Raw genomic sequence first — 16542 nt, 5'->3', positions numbered from 1 at the left:
TATCTGAGAGAGTTGTCAGAATTAAGAGAAAACGTAAATACCAGGCCTACAGTATATGCTCAGTGTTAGCTATTTTTAATATCACAACTAGTGAATTATGATTGAGCTAGACATTGCATTGCCACCTACAACATTTCAGACGCTTCACAAATATCTGACCCATTACCTATTGATTGATACTGCAGCCAACATGCGAACTTGGTGATGATTATCAGCAAGAAACTGTGGAAATACTTCATTTACAGGAAAGTCTTTCCCCATTACATTAAGAATAGCCCATTTTGAATAAGGATCTGCCTATGGGAAAAGAATAAATGAAGTTAAATATGAAATACTAAGAGAAAAATCACCCATTAACCAACAGAAATAAAGTCTACTTAAAATTTTTCACAGAAACCTTACAAATATTTAATGTGGAGTAACTCACCTCAAGCAAAGTTTTAAGACATTTTACTAGAGCCATTCTTACAGAGAATATGCATTTTCCCTCTTTTGTTAAGTGCCTGAAATAAAAGTGTTTCAAAGTCAAATAATTATTCCAATAAAAGCACTGTCAAAACAATCACTGGTAGGGTTATTCTAGGTTGCCTCCATAATTTCTTTCCATTATAAATTTAATTCTCATTAATGCCAATATTCTAACCTTCCAAAAAATTCCAGCTAAAGGAAATTAGTTTGAAAAGAAATTCATTTTAATGTATACTACTTGTTTTACATGACTATGCTTCATTTGTGGACTATCATACTTCAGCTAACATTATGGTAAACTTACTGTAAAAGGAAAACAGTTCATAAAATTCTTGTTGTTATATCAAAGATTCAAAACCACATTCTTTACTGATTCAGAAGTCCTTACCAATCAAATGGTATATGGGCTCTCTATACATATAGGAACCCCTATATAAGTATCATGGTGTTATCTCACACACACATGCATGAAATAACAGGATGGTAACAGGGCCAATCTGTTCATTTTAGGAACATGAACTTGAATTGATTTAGACTTGCTACACTTTGCTTTATTTGCCAACATGTCAAATTATAAAGTGATTCAAAATTCACAGGGAAAGACACTAAAGACACTTTAGAAAGCCAAGTATGAGACAAGAAACAGTCTAAGTTCTTTAAACAATTGAGGGAAACACAAATTACTACTGTTAAAAGATGTATATGGTTACAATTGAGGACTAGAAGAAATCACTAATGCAGAAATGCAAAATCTGCATTTGTATACAGAGGAGTAGAAAGAAAACTAAAAATTCCACAAAATGTTTGTACCTACCAAAATGCTCCAATTACTGTTAGAAACTGTCCTTGAGCATCCCTTGTGTTCTCAGGGTCCATACTGCCTGGACATAAGTTCATCACTACATGAACGACATGGTTTAAAATTGTTTTACAGACATCCTGGTCGCGGCGATACAAAGAACACACATTGCTGTGGTGGGTAAAGTTAAACTTTATAAGCATAAAAGAACACATCAATGGTTAATAAATTTAAAGTGAATATAACATACGGTTTTAAATTCTTACGATAGTGGTTTTAGAAGTTCAACAACATCTTCCATTGGCAAAGGATATTCTTCTCCAGGAAGCTCTTTTAAGAGCACTAGATACTAAGACAGTTGGGGAGAAAAAAATTATTTTTTTCATAGATCACTTGCTTAATTTAAATACATCTATATATAACCATAAATTCATATATTAATGTGCGCACATGCGCACACACACAAGAGCAGTCAATTTTTTTTTTATTGAAGTATCATTGATACATTGACACTGGTTTCAAATGTACAACACAGTGGTCCAACAGTTATCAAAAGCAGTTAATTTTTAAAAGAGGCAGTATAATTTTAGAAAGGGTGTGAAGTCAAACAGAGCTGGATTCAGATCTCAGCACCACAACACATTATTTGTGTGGTTACAAAACTTACCTTGTCAACTGAGCATTTGTACTCTCACCTGGGGATAGAGCACTTACCTGGACAAATTACTGTGAGGATTAAAGGAAAAGAATAAAGGTGTTTATTTACCTGGACAAATTACTGTGAGGATTAAAGGAAATGAATAAAGGTGTTGATTTATTGTAGGAACTGAAAAAAGAAAGTTACCACTGTTGGGGTTAAGAGCCTGAGCAAGAATCTGAAACTATATTATGTCCCCACCCTCTCAAAATGATGCCTGGGGATAAGACTTCAATGGTTAGAATATATTCTGTTAGTAATTCTGGAAAGCAGAGATAATCATGGGCAGGGGAGAAGTAAAAAAATTTGTCCTACCTTCCACTAAGACAACCTTGTAAGGCTCTCTATGGTACTGTGAATATAAGGGGCTGCTCAACAGCTACCAATTGTAATGGTAGTTTAGGCAGCTGGTTTCTGAGAGCTACCAAATAATTCTCTAGCTGTAGTAAGAAATGAGAAAACTTTTTTCCTATCAGTTCTGTGTAAAAAAATGTTTCTTACTTTCTCAGATATTATAAAAGAACATGAAATTGGACCATATTAAATATTTCTCATGATAATGTGTGTGATATTACTGAGTGTCTTGAAGTCACTTTAAACATCAAAGCTTCAAGAAAAGCATACAGTCCTCCGGACTGGTCAGGGCTGGAGACATGACCAGATTGTTTGCAAGATCACAATCAGAGGGACCAAAAACAAGGCTAAAGGCATGAACCATTATGTTTGCCACAGCTAGAACATGACCAGGGATTCTACCAGGGACTCAAGCTGCATGTTTGCAAGAGGTTCTAATTAGGGTTGAGGAAATCACCTGGCACGGCTGCCAATATGCTGGGACCAGGCATGTGACCATGGACTGACCTCAGTGAGCCAGGAGCTCTCCCCAAATGGTCACCAGCACATGGGTAAAGGGTTGGCCCACAAATCCTACGATGTTGGACTGAGATCAGACATCTATCAACAGATGGACAGAATGATGGGGTAGGGCAGGAGAAGGATTACTTTCTAATATTCTCACTAAAGTCTAAACCTAAACTGAATCATGAGGAAGCATAAGACAAACTCAAAATGAGGGACTCTATAGAGCAAGTAACTGTACTATTCAAAAATATGAAGATCCTGAAAAATAAGGAAAAATGAAGGAACGGTTCCAGATTAAAAAAGAGAATGAAGGGCCTTGACAACTAAAATGTAATGATAAACTGTTAATTTCCTGACTACTAAACTTTGGTTATACAGGAGAGTATCACTGCTTTAGGGTACACCCTGAATTATAATATAAGGGTCCTCATGTCTGCAACTTAATCTCAAAGTGGTTCAGAAAAAAAAATGTTTCCATTCTCATAGAATGAAAAGGTAAATGTGGTAAAATGTTAACTGTAGAGGCTTATGAAGAGAATATGGGAGTTCTCCTAGTATTATAATTTTACTGTCACCTTAAAGTTCTATCAAAAAAATTTTAAAGCATATATAAGGTCAAGGCAAGATTCAGACTTCAACTACAATGTTATATGTATTATTTTTACATTCAGAGTCTGTATTTCTTGGCCTAGTTTAAAATAATTTACAATAATTAATTATATCTACTATATATATAGAAAATAAATCTATCCTAAAGTCCATGGAAGTTTCTAACTTTCAGTATCCACTTAAGATTTTTTCACAGCATATTAAAAGTATTTTACAACTAGTCTCAGATTCATTTCTCAAGGAAACAATTTTAAGTCCTGAAAGGTAGTACATGATTCTCATACGTCAGTTCATTACATCCAGCTAGCAACACCACACAGAAGTGAAGAGCTTCTTCATTTCACTAAACTTACCATGTGTAAGTGGAGAAATTTAGTAGGGTCTAGCATATTAGAATCAATTAACATTAATAATTTCCTCCGAATATCAGCTGCTCTGAATGACACAGTATTGGCCTGAGCAGTAGTTACACATATACACAAGAACTTGAGCATATCTAACAAAAGTAGATCTTGCTTTGACAGATGTTCTTCAGCTAAAGGATTCATGGCACCTAAAAATAAAAAGCACTTATTAAACTAAGATGGGGTATAAAAATCACATAAAGTTGATCCATAAACAATGTGAGGATTAGAAGCATCAACCCATTGGACAATCAAAGCTCTACATAACTTTTGATGCCCCCAAAACTTAACAGCCTGCTGTTGACCAGAAGTCTTACTGATAACATAAAGTCAATTAACACATATTTTATGTTATATTATATACTGTATTTTACAATAAACTAAGCTAGAGTAAAGAAAATGTTTTTTCAAATTTTCACAAATCTTCAAAAAAATTCTCCCCGATATATTTATTGAAAATAATGCAGTTCCAAAAACCATATTGTTCAAAGGTCAACAGTATATTCAACACTAACTCAAAAACCTCCCACTACCAAAAAAAAGAATTAGAGATGAAAGTATATGGAAAGCAAAATTATGGTGAAATTGATTACATACTAAAAGCTTCAAAATTCTTCATAGAAGTTTATCATAGGATTCTATCATCAAGAAATATCTATGGAAAAATGTATATTGACAAAACATTCACTGAAGCACTGTTAATTATGGAGAAATAGGACTCCAATTTCTGAAAATAAAAAATGGTCAAATAAATTGATATATATGTTAACTGGGATATTATGAAGTCATTAAAAAGCATACCTATCAATACAAGTAGCTAAATAAAAATTGCTTATAATTAATGTTAAAAGAAAACAGACAAGGCATATAAAAAAGCATTTCAATGTTGATACTGATTATAATTTTGATAGAGAAATAACAGAAAAAGACAAGTTATAGCATTACAGGTACTTTTTCACTCCCCTGTTTTCTAAATAATCTATCATATGGTTCTATATTGTTAGTAATTATTTTAAATTTCTCCTATGGAGAATAAACTCAGAGAAATCTAAAAAGCATAGCAGGGACAAACAGACTACTCTAAGGGAAAATGAAATGGCATTAAATTGGTATCTCTGAGGTCTTTCATAATGCCAAATCAATACAAAGAGGTTCAAAAAAATCCCAAGAAATATGTACGTATTTACCAATAATACTTTGACTTTCTCCAGATTCATTTGCATCACTAACACTATCAACAGGGTAATCATTAAACAGATTCATGGGTGACTGATCCTCTATCTCCATCCGATTTTCATCTGTATCTTCTTCCACTGACTCTATTTCTCCATACTCAAATGGCTTTTTGATAAAGGATGCCTTCAAAGAAGATGAAAAAAGATGTTCGAGTTGGCTTCTTTTAGATGATGTAGTTAAAATTTATCTAATCAAACAATTCAAGATTCATGTGTATAAACACTGCAGTATTATTCCTATTAAATGTCTAACAATAGGAAAATGGATATATAAACTGCAATATGTCTATAAAACAGAATATTAGGCAAACTTTAAAAATTTCTTATATTAAGCTTAATAATAACCAATATTAATGAGGCTGTGGCAAAAAGTATAAATTAGGATGACTGAATATTTCAGAGGAAAGTGATAATATTCATCAAAAAGTAAAACTCACATTCCTTTTGAACAAGCAATTCCAGTGCTAGAATTTACTCAACATCCTTCACATGCACAAGAATAAGTAGACAAAAGTAAAAGAAACTTTACCACAACACTCTTTTAACAAAAAAATAGAAATCACTTAAAATATTAAGATCAGATGGGCTAAAAATACATACATACTACTACCATTTAATGAAATACCATGCTAATGTTAAAAAAAGGCAAGGAATAACAGTGTACAGCAACATGGAAAAGTGACCAAAGCTTATAAAATTAAGTGAAAGTAAGTTAAAGATTTTTTCATTCGATATATATTTGAGTATCTACTATGTATGCCAGGCACTGTTCCAGACAAAAGAGCATGTGTAGCATAAGCCCATTTGTAAGGAAGAAGAAAAATAAGTATCACAGTGAAAATAGTTGCTTGTCTGGCAAGGTTTTGTTTTTTTCTTAAGGATAGAGAATTATTTTCAGTTTTGATAAAGTGTCACACAGAAATAGCTATGACCCTGGATGATTAGCTCACAAAGATTCAGTCTATTATAATTTATTGAAATACTAAAAGCCAAGCACTAAGAAAGGTACTGATATGAAAAAGCAGTCAAATATACTCCTCTCAAAACCAAGTAACTTTAATTTCCATGTTTTAAAAATATAAGATGCCATATATTGTGAGATGCATCCTATTTAAGAGAGATTTCAATGAAAAAATTTAAGCATCTTAGAAACAATGAAATAACTGATCAGTAGTAAAACAAGAAGCATACTTACTAAACTTCTACAAATATCTGCAATATCATTCATTAGCTTTGAAGTTAATAATCGTAGGAAAAAGCCAGATGCAATCTTATTTGGACTGTGCTATAATTAAGACAAACAAAAAATCAAGTAAACAAAGAAATAAAAAGAATTATTCCTAGCAGATATTTCTCTACTTTGAATGAAATGTGAATTTTTCTTTCATACTAGAAATACTCTATCAGAAAAAGCATGGATAAAGTTTACTGTTAGGGTCACAACATATAAAATGCTTCAAAAACACTAACCTTTTTTTTTAAGAATAATAACTATAGCACATGTCTTTCATTGCACATGAACATTAAATACCAAGTACTGACCCTAAACATAAGCAAGCATAATTTCAAATCAGTTTATTCTTCCACTTCTCTCCATCTGCACTTATACCAAAACACAGAAAAATATAGTACAAAGCCAGTAATATATGCCAATAACATTGATATATGTACATGTACTTAATATTAGCTTTTAAAAATGTTTTTTCCAATTATCATCAACACTTTGACCTGACTCAGCTACCCCTCAAGACTGCTCCAAATCAAAACAAAGATAATACCCAGTAGCGCTCCTACCAATGTTAGAGGCAAAAGGAACAGTATGTGTTGGAATTGTTTACTTTTGGGGTATTTACTTTTTGGATGTGCAGTATGCACATCACATAGCCAGTAGTCAATACATTTTCATTGAGTGAATGAATGCAATATGCTGGCAATAAAAGAATCACCTATGTAGGTGCATATAAAAGTGATAAAAATGAAAAACCTTCCTGAAATAATGTAAGTAGTTTTATCAAATACTCAGAATACCTATTGCTTCATTCCTCTGGATCTACCTTCATTTAATATTCAATTTAATTTTAAATCAGTGTATAAACTTACGAATGGACCAAAAAATGGTAACACCACCAACCAGTTACCAACCTCTTGTACAGGCTATACTGTCAAGCAAAGGCATCCTACCTGGGCACAGTGACACAAGCAGCTTGTACAAAGGTTCATCATATTTCTCACCGAAACAATTCTAGATTCCTCATTTGTCTTATTTTTAAACAGAGTGATAATTTCTCCTGCACACTGCATTAGAGACTATTAAGGAAGAAAGAAAATACACAAATTCCAGTTAAAATTATAGTTTAGTGACTGCTTTTTAAAGTTTTACTTAAGAGGTATATTAAAGTGTTTTTAGAAGTCATACTTGGTTATATAGTATAATTAAAGATTATAAACAATTTTTTAATGATATATCTCATACCCTGTTCTTACAAATCTCATCACTGACATAACAGTACTTGGAGATGAAAGTAAGTTTCACACTTAGAGCAGAGCCTACTTGATTAACGCTCAGTCTAGGATTCTTTAGAGTAAATGATCACAGGAAAAACTTTTCAAAATACAGATAAAAATCAGTATTTTTGTTGATGAGATTAAATTTTAATGTGATACTATTTCGATTAATATATTTATAGTTGGCTTAAAATAATTCCAAATATATGGAAGGACGGATAGTATCACCACTTCTTCTCAGACTGCATAAATGAAAGAGGAAGAGTTAAATTACATAAAAATTTATGTTTTTCCAAACAAATACACCAATTTTCACAGGGATACATTTCACTCAAATTTACCCAGATCTTTGTTAGAATAAATTCTCCTACCTTGGCTTTCTGAAATAATTCTGATTCATATGCCTCTTCTTCAGCTATTATACCCACACAACAATAGCAGCTGAGAACTCCCACCAAAAGACTTGAACACCGGACAAGTGTTTCTGAATTTGTAGTCTTCAAGTAAAACACAAATGAATATATAATAGACATAAATAGATATAGATATAAAATTTCAGAAATAATTTTGAGTACTCTACGATTACCTTTTGTAAGAATAAATTTTATGTACATATTAAGAAACAAAAATTTAATTAATAGTGGCATAATTTTGGGTGTCTCTAAAAAGCATCTGAGACCTCTGCAGTGTTGTGCTAACTAGAATTCTCAGGAAAATTAGCAGCAATATCTCCTAATGGCCAGGTAAGGTATCACCTTATAATACTTTAAGTGTTCAGTGTACTGCATGAATTAGGCTCTTAAATATTTGAGCTATTGAGGAAAGAAAAAAAAAAAAAAACTAAAAGGAAAAAAGTATCTATAACTGTTAAAACATGAGTAGAAATTAGATCCATATACAGTGAAATAAGCCTGGTGCAGAAAGACAAGTACCAAACAACAGCTGACTCACAGATTCCAAGAAGGGACTAGCAGTTACCTAAGGAGAGGGGGTGGGGAGCAGGGGTGGGAGGGAGAGAGAACAGGATTAAAGGGCATTACTATAAGCACTCATAATGCAGAGAGGTCACGAGGAAGGCAGTACAGCACAGAGAAGACAAGCAGTGACTCTATAGCATCTTACTATGTTGATGGACAATGACTGCAATTGGGTGTGGGCTGGGAGGGACTTGATAATATGGGCGAATGTAATAACCACAATGTTACTCATGTGAAACCTTTATAAGATTGTATATATACAATGATATCTTAATAATAATAATAATAATAAAAGATATGTAAGTACTAAGGAGATAATGTACAACATGACTATAATTAAATGACTATTATGTATGTTATTTTTGAAAGTTGCTGAGAATAAATCCTAAAAGTTGTCATCAAAAAAAAGAAATTAGATTTATGTACAGAGACATTAAAATGACATTTTGAGCTTCTGAAAGATAAGAATCTTGACTTTTTCAGGTTTTACACTCCACATTTCTTTGCAAGTAGATACTGCTTAGCCAATTTTATAGAACTATGTAAGAATTTGCAAAGGTTATTAAAAAAAGATAAGATTTTCAGATTTTTTTGCTCATATAGTCTAGGAAATGTCACTTTAGGGGAAAACAAAGACCCTATTACTTTTAATGAAAGTGGTTATAACTGTGATCCAGAAAAATGCCAGTAACTAAGGATAAGATGGATGAAGCAGACACACTGTCCCTTCTCTGCTACTTCCAGTCAGTATCACTGGCTATTGAACTCACTCCTTTGAGTAGCTTGTAGGTTTTATTTTATTCAACAAGTATTTTATAATTTCCATATAACAAGGCATCAAGGAAGATACTAAAATAAATAAAAATACACATATGCCCTTTAAGGAACTTACAGCATAATTTAAGAGGTATTTGTGTATAAAATATAAACACAAATATCTATGGTACGAGAAGATGCTTAGTGTCATTTTAAAACAGAAATACTAAGCACTACAAAAATTGGAAAATGATTATTATAACTGAGATTAACTAAGAAAGGCTTGCAGCAAGATTTTGACTTGTAGATGATTTGAACAAATAGAAATGCACAGAAAGGCATCTCCTCTCAAAAGAAATGCAAGTTTTTGCAAAAGAAAAGTACACAAAGGGAGTTTGTGATTTTAAGAGGACAAAAGGAATCAATTCTGAGTAATTACTAGATGACCTCTAAAATACAGGCAACTGTTAGTTCATTTATTACATTTATTAATCACTCCTCAATTGTCATGCAAATCCATTGGACTAGTTTAACTTTTGTTCTTTTGTTTCTACAACGTCTCCCTCCTCTGTATCGAGAGATTCTTTTTCATCACATAATCCTTATGCTCAAAAGCATTACTATTCCTCACTAACCTACCCAAAGAATTTTACTGCTTTTAAGTCTTCCAGAATCCCAGGCACAAAGGAAACAAATAGTTGTTCTTCAATTTTCCTTTCCTCATGCTCCCTCCCGTATGTGTAGCAATGTCCTGTCACTTTGCTTTTAAAAGCTAGCCTTTCACCATCCTAGTGTCTTTCGTGCCTGTTTTCCTTCCTAACAGTCTACCAAAGTTGAATCAAACATAAGCTTTAGTTCTTTTTTAAACTCACCTCAGGTGAGTAGTTATTTAGAAGCTGTTCTGCTAGTCCCAGAAGATAGTGATCCAGAGACACCTTGAGATTTTGGTGGACAGAAAAGCCAGGACTGGACTTGTGCTTTTCTATAGCACATTCTTCCACAGTTGTTAAAAAATCCATATTGTCTAAAGTTGTCTGCAGAAATAGTTCTTCAACTTCTGCAAATGAAGGCTCTTCTTCATCTTTTTGGTGTTGTTCACTTAAAGAAAGTGAGATTTTTAGTTTATAATCAAATGACCAAATACTTCGCTCCACATAGCAGCAATATATCACAAATGAAAACATTCGTATATTATTCAGACTTCCTTTACATAATGGATTATTCTTTTAAATGTTTCTCTTCCTGGATTTTGATACCTACTTGTACCCAATTTCATTATTCAGTAACAAATTTTACTAATAGATAGACAAAAGAAATACAAGTTACAATCTCTAAGGCAAATTCTGAAAGTATTAAAAAGAAAACATTAATAACACCAGATACAAACTCAAAGAATAACATCATCTGGAGACATTTCCCCTTTTTTCACCTTTGAGTTCTCCAAAATCCAGAATTTTTTTTCATCACTCTTGAGGGAGATTAGAAATCTTTATACTGAGTCATTTTCACAGTGATAAACATAAGCCTCTTCACTTAGCTAAAAGGAGGTTTTTAGATTCATTTTTGTTTTCCCTAACACCTCAGTTATCATTAGTTTCTAAAGCTAATAGTCAGAATTTAATCAACATACAAAAATGGGTCACATTTTTAAAGAACTCATTTCACATAACTTTTATGTTCTTAATTTTGCATCATAACTATGTACTTCTTCCATTGGAAAATTCATGTTCTACTATACTGGTTTAAAAAACACTAAACTATACCTAAAACTACAGAACATAGACTACAATTATTGAATTAAAAGAAACTTTTCCCTGGCTAATAGTTGTGATTTTCTTAATTGAACGACATAGCTACTACTCTGCTAAAATCATGTTTGTATTCAAAGCTGTGTCTTAAAATAACAGAATTCCATTAGATAACATACCATTCTGGCATACTCTGGAAAAAAATCATTGCAGCTTTACAGTTTTTCATAGTGAGACTCACAAGAATTTTCTCCAGTGCAAGATGAGGAAAATTACTATAAAGAAAAAGAAAAATCTTCACAAAGAAGACCAAAAGCCATTTAAAGCATTCCTTGAACTTAAATGTCTATATTTGGTTATAAACCTTGCCCTCTAAAATTTGGATCCAAATTAAAATTGCTTTCATCTGTACTAAATTTCTTAACATCTGAAAGAATTTAAGGCACATACATTTTATATTACTGTCATTTTCAACACTTCCCGGAAGCAAACTCATGTCTACTTTTTAAAGACCATTCCTCAAATAATTATGAAACCACAGCAAAAGCACTAAGACCTAGAGGTCTGACCTCCAATCATTCAGTTCCAACTACCTACTAAGGATAAGTTTAAGAGGGCATGCTGCTCCCCACCCTAGTGTTTAAGTCTCATGTTGTCTTTCTTTCATTTTCTCCAGTTATGATATTTCATCCTATTTCACTCTTATGATTGCAGAAAATACCTGATTTGGATATATGCTCAGATGGATCTATTTACAAAAAAAATCACAAAGGAACACAGAAGATTTATAAATTTATATTCATATTCTTCATGCACATCCCCCTTATTCTGTCTAGGTAGGCAGAGAGACAAGAACAAAGTAATAGGACCTAGAAAGAGATTCAGGCACAAAGACACAGAACACTATGCAAAAAAAGGGACTATTTAATATTAAGGGCTAGCACTCACGAATCCTGCATAATCACTGTAAAATAAAGCCATCTACTATCAAATAAGTAATGGAGGGCACCTAACCAAAAAAAAATTAAAAAAAAACAAAACAAAACAGCAGCATGCTAATAAACTCAAATTACCTGTGAAGAATTGGAGGAAGCTCTGTACTTTCTTCAAAGTCATCCTCTAACTGATAGAATAAGAGCCATTTCATTATCAATTCCTTTAAAGAAAAACTTCTATTTACTTCACATATATTTTGGTCCATTCCTGTGTTTACTGTTTCTGGAACCACAAAGATGGTCAGTGCCACAGTCAAACAGCATACTGCAGGACTATAACAAAAAAAAGAGCAATTGTTAAAAGTAAGTTCTTTGAGGAACAGGGACCTTACCTGACCTATTTCCCACTGTGCCACCAATATTTAGGACAGTGCCCGGCACATGGTAAACTTCTGTTAATGAAATGAACCCCCAAATTTGTAATAAGTCTGATTACACCTAAGAAGGTTCTTGACTAAGATCTATATGTTATCGTAACAATATGTGGTACTATTAAAAAAAATTAAGTTTATGAATATTGAGCAAACCATTGTCAGTTACAGATAAAAGATATATTGTCAGTTGCTTAATTCTTTAAAATTGGTTTTAGTAGTCTCTCTACATTTGAAACTAAATCTACATTTAGTTATTAAGACTTCCAGGACAAACAACAAAAGCATCTGAAATATAATTTAACATATCTTTAAGTGAAGTTACAAACTATAAAAATCAGGGAAAAGAAAACATGCATAGTAAATTCTAATACAATGGACACTCAACTTACCATGAAGGTCTGCAGGTTGACCCAGTAAATAACTTCCAGAATTCTCTATCAACCTCAATTAAACTGCCTTGAATTATGGCTCCAAGTAAGCCAAAGTTTTCAGCTTGTATCCGTTCAGAAGTTATACCACGAAATGTAACAGACCAAATTTTAATCCAGAGTTTCAATAAATCTGACTTTTGTAAGCTTTCTAAGTTTGATTTCTTGCCTTGACACAATGCAACTTCTGTGAGGCATCGTAACACATATGGTGTGCGTTCACCATGTCGCTGCTGAGGGAGAAGCTGGTAGAGTATCATCAGTACTGGTGACAGTTCATAGCTAGGTAAACTTGCAGGATATTTTGATATTAATTGGGTTGCAATCTGTAACCTAAAAGAAAAAAAGTATAAATAGTTTGAAAATTATTTAATTTCTTAAACAAGCTAAAATATAGACATAGTACCCTTAATAATACCCTAACTAGAATATAACCATAGTAAAATGGCTCTTAATTTTATTAGGCCCTACTTTCTAAAGTGCCAGGAAGACTGACAACTTTTAGGCTTCCTGGATAAGCTACCATATTTCCCTTACACAAAAATGTTAACTAAATAGGCAATTTTATACCTCTGAGTTATTGCACCCACCCCTGCACTTAAGCCACCAATAATATTCCTCCAAAACAGGGAAAACACAACAAACTGGTTTTTCTTGACATTAAATGCAGTTCATTTAATAAATATTTGCTCCAAGTTCTCCAGAATGTGGGCTACTCAAGAATAGGAACTTTACCTTATTCATCTCTGTTTCCCTTATGTTTGGCACACAGCACATGTTCAATAAAAAACTCTTTGACTAAATGGATAAAAAAATCTGAAATAGGTACCCTCAACTATATAAAATAAACATGAGCTTAAGCAATAGGTAACTAAAAAATACACTTGCCCCCTGCCTCAATTATATTTAAACATTACGTGAACATGTTAAAAACCAAAAGACCATTATCACAAAAGTCTGACTGTAATCTACAAATTTCTGACTGTCCTTAGGTAAACTGTCTAACTTTTCTCAATTTCAGTTTTCTTTTTAGTAAAGCAAATAGGCTGGACAGGATGAACTATAAAGATTCCTACCAGACCTAATATAGTATTTTGTGATTTTTACAGATTTCCATGATTTATTATTTAAGTAATTATGAATGCCATTTGAAACTAAAGAATGTAACAAAAAAATACCCCTTTATTATTATGGCATAAGGTCCAAATTATTCTGTGATTTCGGAATGCTATATTTAATTTTTTCCTAATCTAATTCTGTTAGAAGGTGCTATGTATGCTAAAATCTCTGTGTTGAGGTGTACAATGCAGTGAATTCCATGATGTACAAACTACTGGTTGTCTACAGGGAGCCATTCTCCTTTCTTCCTTGCTATGGCAATATGCTTAGGAAAGGTGGCCCTGTGCCTGGCCCCAGAGATGAGCCATGGTGGTTGATCTCAACATGTCCTGCAATCACCTTCCCTTTTATCAGTAACTAGTTTGAAGTGGACAAATGACCTAGTTTTGGCCAGACCATTGAGATAAAGGATTCTACTAGAGGCCTTCTGAGAAAAACTAAATTAGACTAACATGACAATAGAAGAAAAAAAGATAACATTTTACCAAGGCACAAGATCAAAATCATTCTGTGACTTCTGAAGGTGGTCTTTTATTACTTCCCAGCCTAATTCTATTTTCTTCTTTTTGCAAGGTGCACTGTAATCACTAAATTCTCTTTGTGTGGTAGTATAAGACAGAGAAATCTCCAAAGCTCTGGAATCTTCATTAAAAACCTACAAAATAACAAAGGAAAACCTCTTTTTTTTTCTACATTGTATTGTTTTCTAATAGTCATTCACCTCCTCAAATGAAGATACAGGGAACTCATAAAGCAAGAATAACAAATTACAGAAATATATAAATACAATAATACAGTAACAAACATTCTGCACGATTGTAATGGCTCTCTAAAAGGCAGGTATTACCAAGTGACATATTATGTGGTAATATATCCACATAATAAACAGGAATAAAATATTGACTCATAGTACAACATGGATGAACTTTGAAAACATTATACTAACTGAAAGAAGCCAGACACAAAAGACCACATACGTATGATTCCATTTATATGAAATGTCCAAAATAAGCAACCAAAGAGACAGAAAGTAGATCAGTGGTTGGTTGCTGAGACTGGAAGAAGTAGGAAATAGGGATTGACTGCTAATAGGCATGAAGCTGGTTTTGGGGGTGATGGAAATGTTCTGAAATTAGACACTGGTAATGTCTGCAGAATACAGTGAAAATACAGAAAACCACTGAACTATATACATCATAATACTGAATTTATGTTATGTGATTGCTTTTTCAGTAAAAAAAAAAGAAACACTAGGGACAAGGTAATATTATTGCTTTCTGCAGAAAATCTTTTATGAATGGAAGAGTTCATCATTAGTTTTCACTATGCTTAAATGTGCAAAGGAGTTATCTTTTAAGTCAGAAGGGAAATTCAAATATTAATGGTGTTTTCAAAGGAACAGTTACATGTACTTTTATTGTAGTAGTTGTATAGGCTTTTTATAAGAACACAGGTTTTAAAAGCCCAGCAAGAGAAAATCAATGGGAAATTTCAAAATATGACAAGATACACTATACCTGGTGACAAACGTCTGCCATCAATTCAATCAAGTTTTCTTTGACAGCAATATTACGAGACCCTGAAGAGTATTTCCCTCTGCTTCCTATATGACTTATTTCATTAACTAGCATATCATATAAGTTGTATAAGATACTTTTCCATTTTCTTGATTCATAAGAACCTATAATTAAAAAAAAATTAAAATATAATTTATATATATGCACTCCATTTGTATTGCCAGCTCCCACAAAACTATTCAGCTGTTAAAGTGTCTAATGTTAAACAACATCAGAAGACATCTGGTCTGTCTTCCATTCAGTACTAATGCCTTCTCTAACAATACACTTGACAAGCTCTACTTCATAATGGTGTCCATTTCACACTCAGTTAACTGTATTTGTTATAAAATTCCTCCATAATCTGATCTCTCTAATCAACTCAATAAAAAATCTCATTCAAACTTTCTCTAGTTTCTTCTTTCCCCTGAAGCAAATACACTGCCTTTTTCATGAGGACCAAGTTCTTTGTATGTCTTTAGGAGTAAAACATTACCAGTTCTTTAGAGTACAAATGACATGCATGTCATCCATCATCCCATTCACCTTTTCCTAGACACAATCCAGTCAACTTCTGTCCCTCTTAATAATAATGGTGACTTTACAGAAAACTGGTGCACATAGTACTCCAACTGTGATCTGACCAGTATGGGGAACAACGGTGCTATCACTTCCCACAAAGAAACAGAAAACTATTAATGTGACCTAAAATTCTATTAGTATGTCTGGCAACCTCATCATCCTGCAAATGTTCAATTCATCCTAAATATGTAGTTAACTAAAACCCTAAATGAGTCAGACCCTCTCCTAGTAAGCCTAATTTTCATCCAAGTGAGAGCTATGTAAGAGATGAAAAACTAAGAAAAGCTACCACCATTCTTTGACTTACAGTGGTTTCATGGGCTACAAATATATGTAACTGTACATACTAGAAGAGCCCTGGAAACATACACAGCTAATTTTGATAAAAAGTAGTTATAACAATGTTCCTCCATTTCAGCTGCCACTACT

At 32.9% G+C, this 16542-nt stretch overlaps 1 protein-coding gene across 4 annotated transcripts in view; it reads right to left on the bottom strand.

Moving 5' to 3' along the window:
* Positions 1-16542, bottom strand: part of ATM (ATM serine/threonine kinase) — a 127434-nt gene that overhangs the window by 86687 nt on the left and 24205 nt on the right. For all 4 annotated transcript variants that reach the window (XR_008993300.1, XM_057490683.1, XM_057490685.1 and 1 more), the window contains 15 exons: positions 15493-15656; positions 14461-14630; positions 12818-13189; positions 12133-12327; positions 11239-11334; positions 10184-10409; positions 7950-8075; positions 7255-7380; positions 6269-6358; positions 5026-5197; positions 3788-3987; positions 1534-1616; positions 1283-1438; positions 428-503; positions 167-297 (listed from right to left, as the gene is read on the bottom strand). Coding sequence is in view for 3 of the 4 variants with exons in the window: in XM_057490683.1 (XP_057346666.1) it covers positions 167-297; positions 428-503; positions 1283-1438; positions 1534-1616; positions 3788-3987; positions 5026-5197; positions 6269-6358; positions 7255-7380; positions 7950-8075; positions 10184-10409; positions 11239-11334; positions 12133-12327; positions 12818-13189; positions 14461-14630; positions 15493-15656 (2383 nt within the window). In the remaining variant the exon portion in view is untranslated. The remainder of the gene's footprint in view (positions 1-166; positions 298-427; positions 504-1282; positions 1439-1533; positions 1617-3787; positions 3988-5025; positions 5198-6268; positions 6359-7254; positions 7381-7949; positions 8076-10183; positions 10410-11238; positions 11335-12132; positions 12328-12817; positions 13190-14460; positions 14631-15492; positions 15657-16542) is intronic.

This window comes from Manis pentadactyla, chromosome 13 (genome assembly GCF_030020395.1).
Source record: "Manis pentadactyla isolate mManPen7 chromosome 13, mManPen7.hap1, whole genome shotgun sequence".
NCBI lineage: Eukaryota > Metazoa > Chordata > Mammalia > Pholidota > Manidae > Manis > Manis pentadactyla.
Note: the sequence above shows the minus strand (reverse complement) of the source record. Positions and strands in the feature narration are given on the sequence as shown.